This window comes from Phoenix dactylifera, chromosome 7, assembly GCF_009389715.1.
Source record: "Phoenix dactylifera cultivar Barhee BC4 chromosome 7, palm_55x_up_171113_PBpolish2nd_filt_p, whole genome shotgun sequence".
Lineage (NCBI taxonomy): Eukaryota > Viridiplantae > Streptophyta > Magnoliopsida > Arecales > Arecaceae > Phoenix > Phoenix dactylifera.
In genome coordinates, this window is record NC_052398.1 from 14,872,004 (window position 1) to 14,887,416 (window position 15,413).

Below are 15,413 nucleotides of genomic sequence, written 5' to 3' on the forward strand. Positions count from 1 at the left end.
ATGCATCCAAGAAATGAGTATAAAATGATTTGTCCAAACAGAGCCTATTCTAAAACTGTACTCATTTTGCAGGTGGTGTTTGGTTGGTACAATGTCTTATTGCAAGTCCCATTGTCCTAAAAGACACCACCTTATTAGATATCACAACCTTGGCATCTTATAGCGCCAATCATCTGAATAGATTTTTTATTTGTGTAAAAGACACATCATAAATAGGGCTGGCACACTAATGTACAGCACCAGGTTTAAAGTTTTCCCCCTTGTTTTCAGCAGTACTTGGTTTCCCAGTTTGTGAACTTTCCTGCCTTTTACTGTGACAGATCCTCTGATAACTGACTCTATCTGACTCCTATTTCCCTGTCATGGCCTGCTTCATTCCAATGTTCAAAGTGACTTTATGGCTAACTAACTTCCTTGTCAGGGTATTCCCTGAACATTCCAAACCTCACAAAAGTTTTGATGTGGAGCACAAGACAAGAATCCCACAGTCAAAGAGATGCTGTCAGTATATCATATATATAAATATCACATGAAGCATTGATGGGTGAAAAGTGAATCTAGATAAATAAATTTCACTTACAACTATCAAAGAATTTTGTTTTCTTGGGAGAATGAATTTTTAGATATTTAAAATACACTGCATATAGAAACCCATTGTCAAAATTACACTAAGATATAAGGCCTTGCAATCTGGTTGAGCAAAACCAACACTAAGATGAACTTAGAATATTGGTTCATTTCAGTTGAAATGGAAAGGTAAAGAGTTTTCTCAGATGATATATCAAAATATCAATTAAGATGGTAAAAGCAAGTTTGATATATCGATCTCAGAACTAAAAATTATAACAAGTTGATAGAAACCTGAACAAATATAATGTTGTTTAGACTAATATCCAAAAGTATAATGATTTATTCGAACTAAGATTCCTAAGACCACTGCAAATTGATATCTAGGCCAGAGTTAGCAACCATGCGCAATAAGCAACTTGGCTTTAGTTCCACAAGTCCTGCAGCCCAGCACCATGCATCACATTCATAACTCAAAAAACCTAGCACATATGAACACGACTTCTACTGCATGATAGGAGATACTACTTGATTGGGCACGGCACTGGGTTTCTAGCCTTCTACTCCATATCATCACCTCACTTAGGGGGAAGTGGTATGCCTCGCTTGTTCCTGCAAAACCATGGAATCTGCGAGCCCTTGGATACAGCCATGAATGATATCCAATGGCCCCCATACATCGCAGCATTGCCTCTACATCTGCATGCAAGTCGAGACAGACATGATGTATTAGAGCCATTGGATAAGGCTGCAAACAATCCACACTGCTCATAGACAGCTTACGATTGGCTCGACAAAGGCTTGCCTGGACTCGGCTCAGTTGGATAACTAAGTCAAGTTCAAACAACTTTCAGAGCTCAGCTTATAAGCAAGTCTTGCTTGAACAGAGACCAGCAGTAGTTACAAAAGGAAGCTCAGCTTGACTCAGCTGGTTAAAGCTCAGCTTAGAGGTTATACGAGCAGAGCTTGAACGACATTTATCAAGTTCAGGCTGAGCTTGACCTGAGCAGCTGCATTCCATGTCGAGCCCAGCTAGAGCAGCCTGTATTCAGTTTTGCAACACTACCATTGGATTCCCATCCAATGGATGCATAGGTTCCTGCAGGGAAAACAGCAAGGGAACCTACACATCACTCATCCATCATGAAATGTGCAAGACGCAAAAGGGTTGAGGAGAAATTAAATTCTAGATTGCAAAACTACGAAGGTAAAGGCCCCAAAAAAATTTCCAATCCACAAGATCATCATACAAAATTCATTACTGCTACTAAAATTATAGTAGTTGGTGCATGCCAGCAAGCATATATGTAGGAAAACAAAATGAAGATTTCTTTCGAGAAAAGACCAAAAATGAAAATTGTAAATTGACAATTGCTGTTCGTAGAAAAGACTAGTTATGTATGTAACATCCAAGGAAAAGGTAACTAAAATACAAAATCCGAGAGAGAGAGAGCGAGCATAAATGTAGCTCATTAGATTGTTATTACATTCTCATCATATTTTTGGTTGTTTTAAGTGGAATTAACAAGTTATTCAATGATTAGAAAAGTTCACTTTCAGCATTTTCAACAAAGTTAAAATATGATATAGAATTCCTATGAAAGCAAATAGTGAAATATCATAGAGCAAATGGAAGACAATCTATAAGAAACCATCACTTTCAAGCATTGCAGAAGCTCATCTCAATTTCAAGCACCTTAAGAGAACACCAAATCTGCTTTTTTAAGAGAGAGAGAGGGAGAGAGAGCGAGAAATATTGTTCTGCACAATTATAGTATATTGAAGCATATTTAGGTACTCATTCTGAGAATTGAATGTTCTCCTACCTCTCAAGAACCTCATATTTAACACTTTTTAATAATCTGACATGAATGGCAGTATCAAACTTAGCAAAAATGAAACTGATATATTAGTCTCCCAGTTAAAAATAACCTCATCACCCAATTTACCATACAAATTGATGCAAAATCTACGCAATTACATTAAATGATTGATGAAAGGAAGAAAAGTACAACAGTGAAATGACTGTGTAATGCTTGCACTCGAAAGAACAGAGACAACAGAAGTAATAAGCAAAATAAAGAACTGAAATGGTGAAAAAAGCTAAATTGACAGATAAACTAAAAATGCTCTAACAAAAACATCATCGAATCAACTTCCTCCACTCAGTGCGGCCCCGATTTATTTCAAGTCCAGTGCCTGACAATCTCAAGAGATGCAAAAACTGAGGTAGCTCTTGCTCATGTTGCTTTCCATTGGCAGACCCATTTGTTCTATCATCATCTGCCAATTCGAGACTCGTGAGAGAATCAACCACGTCATTATGCTGGCACTCTCGCCTGTAATCCAGGGTGATTGTCTGCAGTTCATGGGTGTCGATAATTTCTTGAGGCATGCTCTGTTGTATATAAAATAAATTCATTAGCAAAAGAATTGCAGATGAACTGAAAGTAAGTGGACAAAAGCATTAAGACAAAGGACAGATATGAATTGTCTGCATCCTAAACTTAGTGATAGCTTAAATTAGCAACCAGAATAGATATTTTGTTATTCTACTTACTTCTAGGACCCATCCGATGTAAGTAACATTGTTTACATGTTGGTTCATGTCTAAATCAGCTCTTCTGGGCTGTAAATTTCCAAGAGGGCAAGTATTCAGGAAACAAAATCATATTTTATGTAAAATCCATTAAGCTATCTCAGAATAGAGGAAGTTACAGCTGAAATTCGGCAAATAACTTACAACAAGTCCCAATTGTGAATATTCTGCAGGATCTTCAAGTTTCGGAATTTTTTTCAAGCTGCCATTATCCTCCTCTGGAAATGCTAATCTGCATGGTCACTCTAGATAGTCATATGCTCTATTATTGTGCATCACTTTATCGTGTTATCTTCTGAGAGGAAAATAAGCAAAGATTAACACTAGAGGAAGCTATCCAGTACTCTTTGTACTCAAAATGGAAAGGGTAAGATCTTAGGAGAAACAATACTACTACCATAAATTTATTTTTGCCACAACGAGTATCACAAAGTTCACAATAACACTATAGCTAATGAAAGAAAATAATTTAATTATCATTCATATATAGTTCTAGAGCACCTCAAATGAAGATATTGAGTATAATAAGGGCTAAATGTAGCCATAAGCAAGGCCTCTCCTACCATTCACATCTTCTTTCATAAGTCTTCTTTAATTTAAGGGTAATATAAGGAGCAATTAAAATGGATTATACATTTAGTTGCATACCAAAAGAAGCGTCATGTTAATTAAATACAAAGAAGAAAGCAAAAGCTCCAATAGCAGCTTACCTAGGAGTTCTTGGGCAGAAAACAAGATATTCTTCCCTCACTTCATCACTTACTCGCTGAAGCCTCCTAGTGTCTTGGTTCATCATTACCCACTTGCTGTCACACAATAACATTGAGCCAAAACTAAGAACGGATATCTCTCACAGTTAAAACAATTTATTCTAATAACAACAAAATTCGGGAAAAAAAAAAGCACTGACAACATTTCAGGGATATTAGATATGTAGGGATATCAATAGCTACAGCAGCTCAAATACAGCTCTCTTTTTTTCCTGATTATGTCCAGAAATGGCCATATCTCCAACCTTCTTGCCAATCTTACTGTCACTGCGCATTCCTTTTCAAGTTTCCAAAAAATTTGTCATGTTCTATAGAACTGATTCTTCACAATTTATAGGCCCTCTCTTGGCTTTTTCCTTTTTCCACTTTTCTTTCATTCAATTTCAAGAAATTGAAACAACCTCCTGGAAAAGCCCTTGTTTCCAGCAAAAACAGATTTTTAAAACACCTTGGTATCGATGTTATAAAAAAAGTTTTTGAAAATTAAATAGACAACCACACTTTAACCCTGCCTTTGTCCTTGACAGAGCTAATCAACTGTTGTGAGATCTTCACTTATGAAATGAATAATAATTCTTAAAGATTTGATCAGTAGAATAGACCTGTCCCTGATACATTTGTGAGTAATATGAATGGGATTCCCTGTTGTTAATAGGAGAAAACACATCATACCACGTAAACTATCTTAACTTATGAGATGCATAATAATTCTTAAATATTTAATCCGTAGAATAGACTTGTCCCTGATACATTTTGTGAGTAATATGAATGGAACTCCCAGTTGCTAATAGGAGAAAACACATCATGCCATGTAAACTATCTTAACTAAGTCTTCGGCATCCAATATTTTAATTTTTGTTGGTGAATAAATGAAGAGTAAATGATAAATAAAGCTAAGAAATATACCTGGTAGCTCTACCAATAACATCACCAGTAGCCAAATCCTTGAGAATCCAATCACGCCTGGTGCCTATTTTTCCTTCCCCTTGGCACCATGTTTCAATCTCGACAACATCACCCCTAAGCCAGAGCACACAGTAAGCTGCAGCTAAAAGCTTGGAAATTAGAAGTACTGATACAAATCTGTGCACCCACCAGGCAGGATACTTGTATATCTCTATGTGCATGCGAGAAGTCACCCATATGAGGCGAAGTTTCCTCATGGTGGGCGTCGTGGCGAACCCATCCGTAGAAAACCCAACACTCTGTGCATGGCTGCCCCCAACTTCCTGCATCATGGCACCAGTAGAAAACAAGTGTTAATGGAAATTATAAGGAGCATCACCAGTTGCCTTCATGTTATATTTTTTCTTTTTTTTCAGAAACAAGCAATGGAGAAGTTTGATCAAAACATGGAGAATGTTGTTTACAGGGTAAAAGTCAATTAGCAGACACCAACAAAGAAATGAATATAAAGATATAAATGTTAGAAACAAAAATAGTAGCCAAATTAAGAAAGCCATGTCGATGCTCGTAATCTAAAATAAAGAAATGCTTAGAAACCTCAGAGTTACCAAATAAACAAACTCGAGCTATCAAAATAATCAAATTAAGATTTAAGACAGAGGGTCATTAAATTAACAGATGAACTGATCGAGAAAAAAGGAAAAAGAAAAGAAAAAAAGCAAGCAAATCATTCATGATGCACAACCCATTTCAGACCACCACCACCACCACAAATAGAAGTGGCAAATTAAAAGAAAATCCAACACTGGTCCACCTCAAATCTCTAGAAGATTTTTTTCAAAAACAATTAATTAAAGAGGGAAAAAATTGAAATCTTGACACTAAATATAACCCATTGCCAGTCAGCCGCTTCCATGGTTTTTTAAAAAAAACAAGGGGATAAAATTCTTAGGATAAGAAATTCCACATCAGAACTTTAGTTTCAAAAATTCAAGAATGAAGAGAGAAAAAAAAAAGGAAAACAAAATTAAAATCAAATCTAATTAGTGACCTCTGGGCTTTCTTTCAAAAACACCAGAAAGGAAGAATGAATGGAACCAAAGATCCAAAAAGAACGATGAATCAAAGTAAAGGTGGGATTTTTATGAGAACCTGGAGGAGGTTGGCGATTGTCTCGACAGTGGCGGTCTTGTTGATCCCCACCTCGTAGCACCTCACGATGAAGCTCTCCTTGTACGACAGCCCGTCCTCCACCAGCCTCCCCAGCCGGAGCCTTTCCGCCAGCCCCTTCCCTCCACGGCCCTCCGCCGCCTCCGCCGTCAGCCCCGCCGCCTCCGCCGCAGCCGTCTCGGGCCGGGAGCACCGCACCCACGCCGCCGCGCACCGCCTCCGGCCACCTCCGGCGGCTCCGCGACCCCCGCATTGGGCCGCCGCCGCCGCCGCCTTGCGGGCCCGGATCGGCCCCCCCGCCACGTAACCCTTCAGCATCTCCATAACCCCCACCTAGAGATTCGTGCCACCCCTGATGCCGCCGCCCCTCCTTCGTCGGTCGGCCCTATCGCCTGCGGAGTTTATAACAAGGTCCTCGGTCGATACAACCGATGGCACTTTAATTACTCAAATACCGCTAATGTTTTCGAAAATATCGAATATGCCCCTACTTTTTGCTTAGGCCTCTATCTGGACCGTTCGATTATAAAGAAGCGGCTGATATCGTATCCAGGTGGCGACTTGAATCCGATCACCGCCTAACATCACCTCTCCGTCCTGTCATGTGAGGTTAGAACCACATTGATTTGATTCTATGGCCAGCAACTACCTTTGAGGCTTAGTTATCAGCTTTAAGTGATATGTGAGTGACTCAGCATTACTGCTGATCTCAAACCAAGAGATTCTTACCTCTAACTAGATTACATCTTTTTAAGACTGCTTGATTGGTGGCTAACCAAATACCTACACATCTAAAACAAAAAAGGAATTATCCACATCCTAAGAATTTCGCACCGCGGGTTGCAAATATAGGGTTTTAATTGGATTTAGTTGCTTTTGAGAAGTTTGATTTCCACTTGCTAAGAAGATTGTTTGGCTCATTCAACAATTAAACGAAAAATATTCGAGTTCTGCTCTAATCACTTCGATTCTCGTACATGAGTACCTTCTCGTTTTATTGAGGGTTATTTTCCTAGCTTAAATGAGGGTTATTTCTCTAGATAAAATCATCTTTTTTTTAGTCTCGGGTCGTTATGAATCACAGCTTGAATAACATCGAGCACAAATGTGAGATTTGCAAATAGTTAAGCTTCAAATGAAGTACCATTGGCATAATCTATCAGGAAGTTTAATAGAGCAAAACTTCATATGTATTTAGTAAATTGAATCATAACAAAAGTTTTAACAAGTTTTATGAGTTTGTTGTGAACTTGTACTCAATAATCTCATGTTATAGTTCATTGCTAGTGTGTGAAATACAAATTGATGCGACAAAAGTGAATTAACAAGCTCGATTAGGCTTGCGACTAAGCATGCATTTGACTGAACATGTACAAAATTAAACTTGTGCATTGGACTCGTGTCAGGTTGAAGGAAAATATAAGGTCAACCAAACCAAGCATGAAAGTCCAACACTCAATAAGGCCTCTCATATGCACCTCCTAAATGTTTATTCATCATTCAAGCTCAAAATAAGCTAATTCAAAATTATTTTATTGGTTGACAAGCTAAGCTTGAACATTCTCCTATGATTTGGTGATTTGTCTCATAGACAATGAATCAAGCCCAAACAATCTCTAGCTCGTAAGAATAAGTGAAAATTCATATTCGGTTTGGTAACTTAATTAGTGGCTTTTGCAAATTTGTTAGGCTGGAAAATTAGTAGAACTTCAAGATTCATAAATAAGCTCAACTTGAACTTGGCTCAATTTTGAAGAACTTTAATACAACGAGCCCAAGCCTGAAAAAATGCAAAGCTATGCAACATTAGGCATAACAATAAAATTCTGCTGGAATAAATGAGTGTGACCACTAAGACAAGTTTGAGTTTATAATTTTTCAATATCTATGTTATATATAAAAATGGCAGTTTTTGAAATGAGGAAATATGCTTTTTTTCTGATTCCATTTGTCATTTTTTTTCTTCCAAGAATACCTTCCTGATGTAACCAACTGCCTCTATCTTTCTTCTCAAAGTAGTAATTACAAGCATTAACCTCAACCACTTGGACTCTCTCTAATCCAACTTGATCCCCCCAAACCATTAACCTTCCTGAAAAAATAATTATGTTTTTCCGAGAAAATATATATCCCTCTTTTGTTTTCAAGATGGATCAAAGTTGGTTTTAAAACTATTGTTGCCGCTGAAAATTGGTTTGATCATAGTGCCAAATGGTAAAGATTGCTGAAGGGCTCGGTGCTCAGCGGCTCAGGCCATGTTGAGCGGTGGTGCACCTAAAACAATAAAGATGAAAAAGTTTTCTTGCTAGAGACATTCAACAGAAGACATTTCGATGCCTAAGTCAGAACAACACTCAGAAAATAGTGGAGGTTTAGAGAGCGACAGCACGATGGTCTACCAAAGCTCCAGAGCATTTATCTCGAAGATTCTCTTAGAATGGAATTGTATAGGCGAAGACTGACGTTTGTTACCGGAGAATTTGGGCATATGGATCTACCATTTTTGGTAGGCCACTGCATGTTCCAAGGATCACGCGTGGCTGTTTCGCACGTACATCATGCCCCACACATTTTGCGGGCACGATTTTAGGAAATCACCTGTGATCGTGTCCACACGGTGCTGCCAGTTGTGGGGCAGATTTTGAGATTCAAAGGCCGCGGCGCACTTCTTAGGCTTGTCATATGGCATAGCTTGATTGGCGGATTGGAAGCTTCATGAAGGGTTTTGATTAGCCAATCCTGCATGCCGACTATGATCCGTTCCAAACGTATCAACTACAAAAAACTATTTTTTTATAAAAAAAAACTATTCAAAAACTCTTTCTCCCTCTCATGCATCTCCCATGGAAAAAAGGATGGAAAAACAGAGATTAGTTATTACAGTCATTTAAATTTTAGGGAGGAGGAAAGTGCTGGAAAAAGAGAGAACAATCAAAACTTTAATGAAGTTACACGCAGAGGAATCAATTAAGGACAAATGTGGTAGAGAAACTTAATTACCTTGTGGCAGTAGATATTAATAAACCCCCTTGCCGACATATTTCAAAGGAAAAGACTTGTGTGTCCATTTTTCTGTCTTCATATACTCCAAATAATGGCGTGAGGCTGTGAGGAATGCCCATGAATCTCTGAAGTTAAGCTTTCCATCTTCTTCCATGCTGCTACCGTGAACGATACTCATGACGGCGACGCCTGCCACTGTCCACTGATACCACCAACAGGTAGAATGCTCCTTTTTTTTCTTTGGAAAACTGCAGAGTAAAACAAGTCACAAATCAAATACTCTCTAGTTGTCAATTGTAGTTTCTCTTAACTGCAACTCCACTTATCTTACGCCAGAAAACATTATAAGTGAATTAATTCAATGTTAAAAACTAAAACATATCAATGACAAACAGCTAATTTTTGAGCATTGCTGGCTATCCCTAGAATAAGACTACAAGTTTCTTTACACCATAGTTCCATAACCACATTTAAATAATAACACTGAATCTATGATGGATATCCGAGTGACAACACAAAAAGCAGCAGCAAGTGTTTATATTATAGCATAAGCAGGAAGTTATGAATCATTTTCAACGAATTTAACAAAATAGAAGCTTATTTAAATGTGATTGCAATACCACTCCTCTCTTCAAGCCACCCCCCAGGAACAGACTTCATGCTGAATGTTACTCTATTTGGATAGACTAGTTCTTGATTTTTTTTTTAATTATTTGATATAACGGTACCTCACACTAAACGTGCATGAGTGCAGCTAACAAAATTAGAAAAAAGAAGTTGGCAAAGAGAGGAAACTGCAAATATTTGGTTATTCTAAAAAAACTTTCCAGAATGATGAGTTGCAAAGGAAGTGACCCAGTCAACAGCACTGTTCGCCTTCCGATAGACATGGGTGGTCCGAAAGGAGCCACACCCTCTCGATGGCATGTATATATTGCGGAGCAGCAACTTCCCGCCAACATCGTCGTACTAGCCTCAAATCCACTTGATCACCGTAGTCGAGTTTCATTCAAGGTGAATGCAGTCTGCACCCAAAACAAGCCTTGCATAGGGCCGGCCTCCGGCCACCACAAATCTGGCATTATGATCTTTGATAAAAAAAGCCCACGCCCAAGCCCACGCTACCGCCTCCCTCAGCAGCACTATCATCGAAGTTCACCATAAGCTAAGTGGGAGTCCCATATATCCCTAGCCGTCCCAAGAAAAACCACCGTCGTGGTACTGATGATCTCCACAACATGAAGTAGTGCTCTATCTACCACTATCCTCAAGTGCACCTTTATGTCCTCGAAAATCCGGACATTTCTATGTAGCCATATGTGATAGGTCAGGTAGGCACATCTGATCCCTCACTCCACAATGTTGGGCCTTTGCAATGATTCCTTCAAAAAGCCAAGGAAAGCCTTAATCGATGACAAAACCTGCCACAAGCCGAGAGAGGCCATAGCGCACCTTTAGATCTAGGCCGCTCGCGGACATCCTAAAAAAACATAATAGATAGACTAATCCACATTAGGGCATACCTCGTAGACTAAAGAGACCCTCACTCCTCTTCTGGCCAGTATGCCCTTGGTTGGCAGACACCCCCATGCCACCTTACAGATGAACAGGACGACACAGGAGTGGATACCTCTAAATCCAACCCCTATCAATCCGTCGGGTCAAAACTGCTCTAAGTAGGCCATGTAAGTCTTGAGTGTTCACCTTCAACCTCCCAGTCCCACTCCATACCCTCTTGTCCGTTGTTTTTCCTGCGGGGATCGGAAGTGCTAGGACTCTCTCAGCTAGCTGCTCCTCAAAGACTCGCCGAAAAGCAAAGGAATCACTAAGGTAACCTCTTTGTCATCCTCCATTTCAAGATAAGCAGCAAGAAACAAAGAACAAACTAAGAGCTTATTTGGATGATTACGCTGAAAATCCTACAAGATTCGTAGGTTGGATTAGTACAACCAGCAAAATTATAAGATTACAGATTCAGCTAGACTTATATTCATAAATATCTAAGAGTAGCTTTGGAGTGGATTGGCCTAAATCCAATAGGAGAAAACAAAGACCTCAACAGAAATTCAGGCCTATGGGATTCTTACTTGTTTTTTCTATGCATTCTGGTTGGCCCACTCCAAAGCTACCCCTAGGTATTTATAAATATAGATCTAGCTCTGTTTATAATCCTATGATTTTACTAATTATACTGGTCCAAGCCAAGAATTCTATCGGATTTTCAATTCAATCACCTAAACAAACTCTAAATGCGAAGGCTTGTGGTCCTTCCAAGCCATTAAATCACCGGTGAAGGTTGGTATCATACACAAGCTGCATAGATCATGTCAGCATGGTCTTACGTGATGGCGCATCTTCATAAAATAAGCATGTTGATGCCCAAGTTGCAGTTGCCAATGAGGAATAAGCAGCGTAATGGAAAGAATTTCTTCAAATTCCAGCACAAAACAACATGAGAAAAACAGTGGTGACAAAAGATACACCAACAATATAACATAGAAGTTACCAAGAATATTCGAACCATTAATCACCCTACCAGCCATCTAGAGTATTTTTTTCACAACTATTTTAGAAACCTTTAAGGCACCAATCAGATTAACATCCTTGGATATTATTGCATGAAACTTTAAGAGTCTCAACAAAGGAATAGAAATGAAAGAAACAATCATGGATCTTTATTTTTTACACGGAAATCATGAGTCAGTGCTGCATATTAATTGAACCGTGAATTTCCTTAATTCTTCTCTTACCATTGCACATTAATACATCAATTTTCACAAAATAAAAATGCTAGAAGAATCGAAGGATTGGATTGAAACTTTGAAGTGAGAAAGTTTCCGATTACTCCAAATTTCATCTAAAATATTGAATGACAACGAAAAAACATTTGAGAATTAGGAGTTGGGCGGGGGCCGCGCGAACGCGTACCCCCTCTACCACAAATTATGACGTCCACTCTCCCTCTTGGGGAGATGGTAAGCCAGGGCTCCCACCAAGTGCAATGTGGGCCCCTGACCTAGGCCATGGGCCTTCTTGTTCACCCATTGACCCCGTCCAGGTAAGTATGGTTCAACGTCCCACGGCCGTCTCCTTTAATCCAGCTCCCGGCCCTCACCTGCTTTACCTGTACCCGATGTGGGACTAAAGTGAGCGCTCATACTTCCTTGAACCATCATTGGCCACGAGGCAAGCAATAGCAACCATCGACTGTGGGAGTATGCATGACACGTGATAAAAGAGGGATTTAATAATCCGACGGTCAGCAATCCATCACCAGTACCCAAGCTCTCATCTTCCGATCAAGTAAATCTCCTCCGATGATTTAATCAGTCTGTTCAAATACTGTGTGACCTGTGCCAAACAACGGCATTACTGCATCTACAGAAGTTTCGTCACTCACTCCCATTAACTGATGCCATTCGCATTGCATGATTATTTTTTTTTTTTGTTCTTATGGCCGCCAAAATCCGAGCTTCAAGCTTAAAGAGAACAAATGAGCTCAAGCCAAAAAATTAGCTGGTGAGAGTGGCCGACTGTAACCATGCTTAGGTGAAGAAGGTGGCCTGCCTAGGAGCTTCCACCTTCGAGCTTTTTTAAGATCAGTTTTGACGGGTCGGTTGTGGATGGAGAGAATAGAGGGGGCGCGGGCTTTGTCATTAAGGACTCGCGCTCGAGGATGGTGGTCGTTGGTGGCTGTTAGCTCTCATACATCACTATTCCCAGATTGAGTTGCAAGCGGCTTGGGCAAGCATTCGCTATGCTCGCTGCATGTTGTGGGTCGACTCTATCATCTTGGAGGATGACTCGGTCATAGTGATAGGTTGGATTCAGAGGGATTCGAGTCGTGTAGGTTGGGACCACCCCTTGCTTTGGGATATTAGGTCGATGGCCGGGGACAGGGTGGCATTCCAGGCCAAGCACGTTTTTAGGAAGGCCAATGGCACTGCAAACTGGGTGGCCGCTTATGTGGCCAATCTCTCTGGCGGCATATTGTAGATCCGGCAAGAAAAGCTGTCTAAGATATTTCGTAATGTGTTGTTTTCTGATTTTATTAGATGTCTCTCTACTTGTATAGTCTAACTCGCCCGTCTTAGCAAAAAAAACAAAAGTGGCGGCGGCCTGGCATTGATTGCTCGACCTAAAAATAAGAAAGAGAAATTTATTTGCAAGCGTTTCTTTTTTTTTCTCTTTTTTTTTTTTGCTTTCCCTTTTTTTTCATGCTTTGCATTCTTCATCCCTTCTTTTTGATTTCTTATTTGCTCGCTTCCCTTTTTTTTTTCTTCTCTCGTTTTGCTTCCTTTCTTCCTTGCTTTCTTCCTCTCTTTTTTTTCCTTCTTCTTTCATTCTTCTTTTAGTGTTTTTTTTTTTTCATTCCCTCCTCTCCTTCTCTCATCTGTAGAAATTTAAAAATGAAACTTCAAAGACTCTCCTATCCTAGAATTCCTCCACTCAAATCATTGATATACATTGCTAGTGTACCCAAAAATGTGACAAAATGATACTACAGCTTTCGTGACTTGTCCTTTTTCTTAGATAAAATAATCAACATTTCTTCCATGGAAACAAATAAAAAAAGAAACCTCGGATGGATACTAGGAAATGCCAGTTTTCCTCTTTGCTTGTTCCATGGATTGGTCCCCTTTTTGGGTCCTCTAGCAGAGGGAAGGCAATATTTTTGCATGCATAACAGGTATATATTCTATTATTCTCTTCTCCTTCTGTTTCCAATCATATAATTCTTTTTGTAAGAAATATACTTTGCATGGCCAATAGCAGGTGTATATTCTATATAACTGCTTCCTTTCTTTGAGCATGCATTGGAGATATGCTTCAACTGAGAATGGGACATTTCCATCAGGGATGGGGTTTAATTTGCAATACCTTAACGCAGCTGGCATTTTTTCTTTTAATTAGGAAACTAGAGATAACTTAGGACCATTCTCAGGACACTATTTAAGCCTCTATCTGCCAATCCCATTATTGCCTTCCATTATATTTGTTTTGAAAAATCAAATTTATTAAACCAATCTAAAATAAATACATTCGTCCAAATCCGTAAATAAAATATTGAAAAAAAAAGTGTAAGAACATCTAACAAAGTCGTCCATAGAGTAGATTTAGTGTGATCAGCCATATATGACGCTATCCAATCTACAATGATGTTCATCTTCCATTTTTTTAGCTATGCCCAAATATCTCTAAAGTAGGGTACATGTAATTTTTTTTTTTTTGCTAAAACGGGCATTTCATACATTACTATCACAGATGCCCCCAATAAAATCAGAAAATAATAAATCATCGAGTACCCTAGGCAATTCTCTCTTCTTCGTCCACAAGGTACCTCCGGAGTGGCAGGCCACATAAGCAGCCACCCAATCCGCGACCCCGTTAGCCTTTCTAAATATATGCTGGGCTTGAAAGGCCACTCTATCTCTTATCATTGCCTAAATATCTCCAAGCAAAGAATGTCTTGAAGCAAGTAGAGCACATGTATGTTTGCAGGCACCTAGAACACTAATATGAATTAGAACCATGTGAAATTTAATTTTTCACAAAAAGTTATTGAAACTCAGGCCGGATTCGTAGGCCTGGTTATTTCTCCTTACATTCTGCTAATATTTGAATAATTATTTTACTCTTGTTATGGAAAAATCCAACCATGAATGTGCTTATTAATACAAAATTATAGTCTCAAAGATGAAAACGAGAAAGGTGAGAGTATTTGAATAAATGTCTCGATATTTTTATCCTAAACATGTATTTTAGGTGTGCTTAGTAATGGAAAATGTAGAGACTCAACTATGATGCCATTTTTATTTTTATCTTTATCTTTGATTTTCAAAGTAAAAGATGGAAGGTCGCACTCTAAAAAATCTTAAAATAAAAATTGATTAGAGCATTGTTATAGTATTTTTCTCTACAATTAACAATGCTATTGGTTTTATTTAGATGCTGTCAAGGTAGTGCACAAGGAAAACATTAAAAACAAATCTCTGTAAATCTCATTCTCTTTTTTTTTTTAAGGTACACTGGCGGCTCACACTCGGCGAGTGTGAATGCGGCCAACTAAATTAGAAAACAAAATACAATATAAGGGCTCGGGCACATTCGACAGGGTCTACCTAAATGAAGCCTCTAGAGTGGTGGGCCGCAAAGATAACTACTCAATTTGCCGCACCGTTCGCCTCTCGGTATACATGCATAGCTTGATGGGAGTCACACTCCCCCAGTAGTCTGCAAATGTCGTGGGGCAGTGGATGATCTTCGCCCAAACCGCTCCGATCTCGGATTTACTCAATCACTGTGGCCGAGTCTCCCTCAAGAAGAAGATGGTTAGCACCCCATATCTGCCTCACATAAATCTCATTCTTTAGAGTTATCATAAAATATACATCTAA

At 39.1% G+C, this 15,413-nt stretch overlaps 1 protein-coding gene and 1 non-coding gene across 3 annotated transcripts; both read right to left on the reverse strand.

Annotated features, from left to right (window-relative positions):
• Positions 1-821: 821 nt before the first annotated feature.
• On the reverse strand, positions 822-6,393 carry LOC103710583 (oleoyl-acyl carrier protein thioesterase, chloroplastic-like). Of its 2 annotated transcripts, none has more exons than XR_003386356.2 (7): positions 5,995-6,393; positions 4,843-5,165; positions 3,877-3,972; positions 3,311-3,398; positions 3,128-3,196; positions 1,570-2,965; positions 822-1,266 (listed from the first exon to the last, which is right to left on the reverse strand). XR_003386356.2 is itself a non-coding variant. In XM_008796366.4 (7 exons), the coding sequence occupies exons 1-7, from the start codon at positions 6,334-6,336 to the stop codon at positions 2,711-2,713; spliced, it is 1,098 nt and encodes a 365-aa protein (XP_008794588.1). In that variant the 5' UTR covers positions 6,337-6,391; the 3' UTR covers positions 2,454-2,710. The 2 variants fall into 2 exon arrangements, 1 of the variants encoding a protein (XP_008794588.1); XM_008796366.4 differs by lacking the exon at positions 822-1,266 and having other exon boundaries at positions 2,454-2,965; positions 4,843-4,956; positions 5,032-5,165; positions 5,995-6,391.
• Positions 6,394-11,920: 5,527 nt separating this feature from the next.
• LOC113462953 lies at positions 11,921-12,081 on the reverse strand. Its single transcript, XR_003386367.1, has one exon. It is a non-coding gene; the product is annotated as a U1 spliceosomal RNA (small nuclear RNA).
• Between the last annotated feature and the right edge of the window lie 3,332 nt (positions 12,082-15,413).

Coding starts and splice junctions, on each gene's coding strand:
- LOC103710583 (XM_008796366.4), bottom strand. CDS start 6,336: ATGGAGATGCTGAAGGGTTACGTGGCGGGGGGGCCGATCCGGGCCCGC. Junction 5,166..5,994: donor CAATCGCCAACCTCCTCCAG/GTTCTCATAAAA, acceptor GCCATGATGCAG/GAAGTTGGGGGCAGCCATGC. Junction 3,197..3,310: donor ATTCACAATTGGGACTTGTT/GTAAGTTATTTG, acceptor GGAAATTTACAG/CCCAGAAGAGCTGATTTAGA.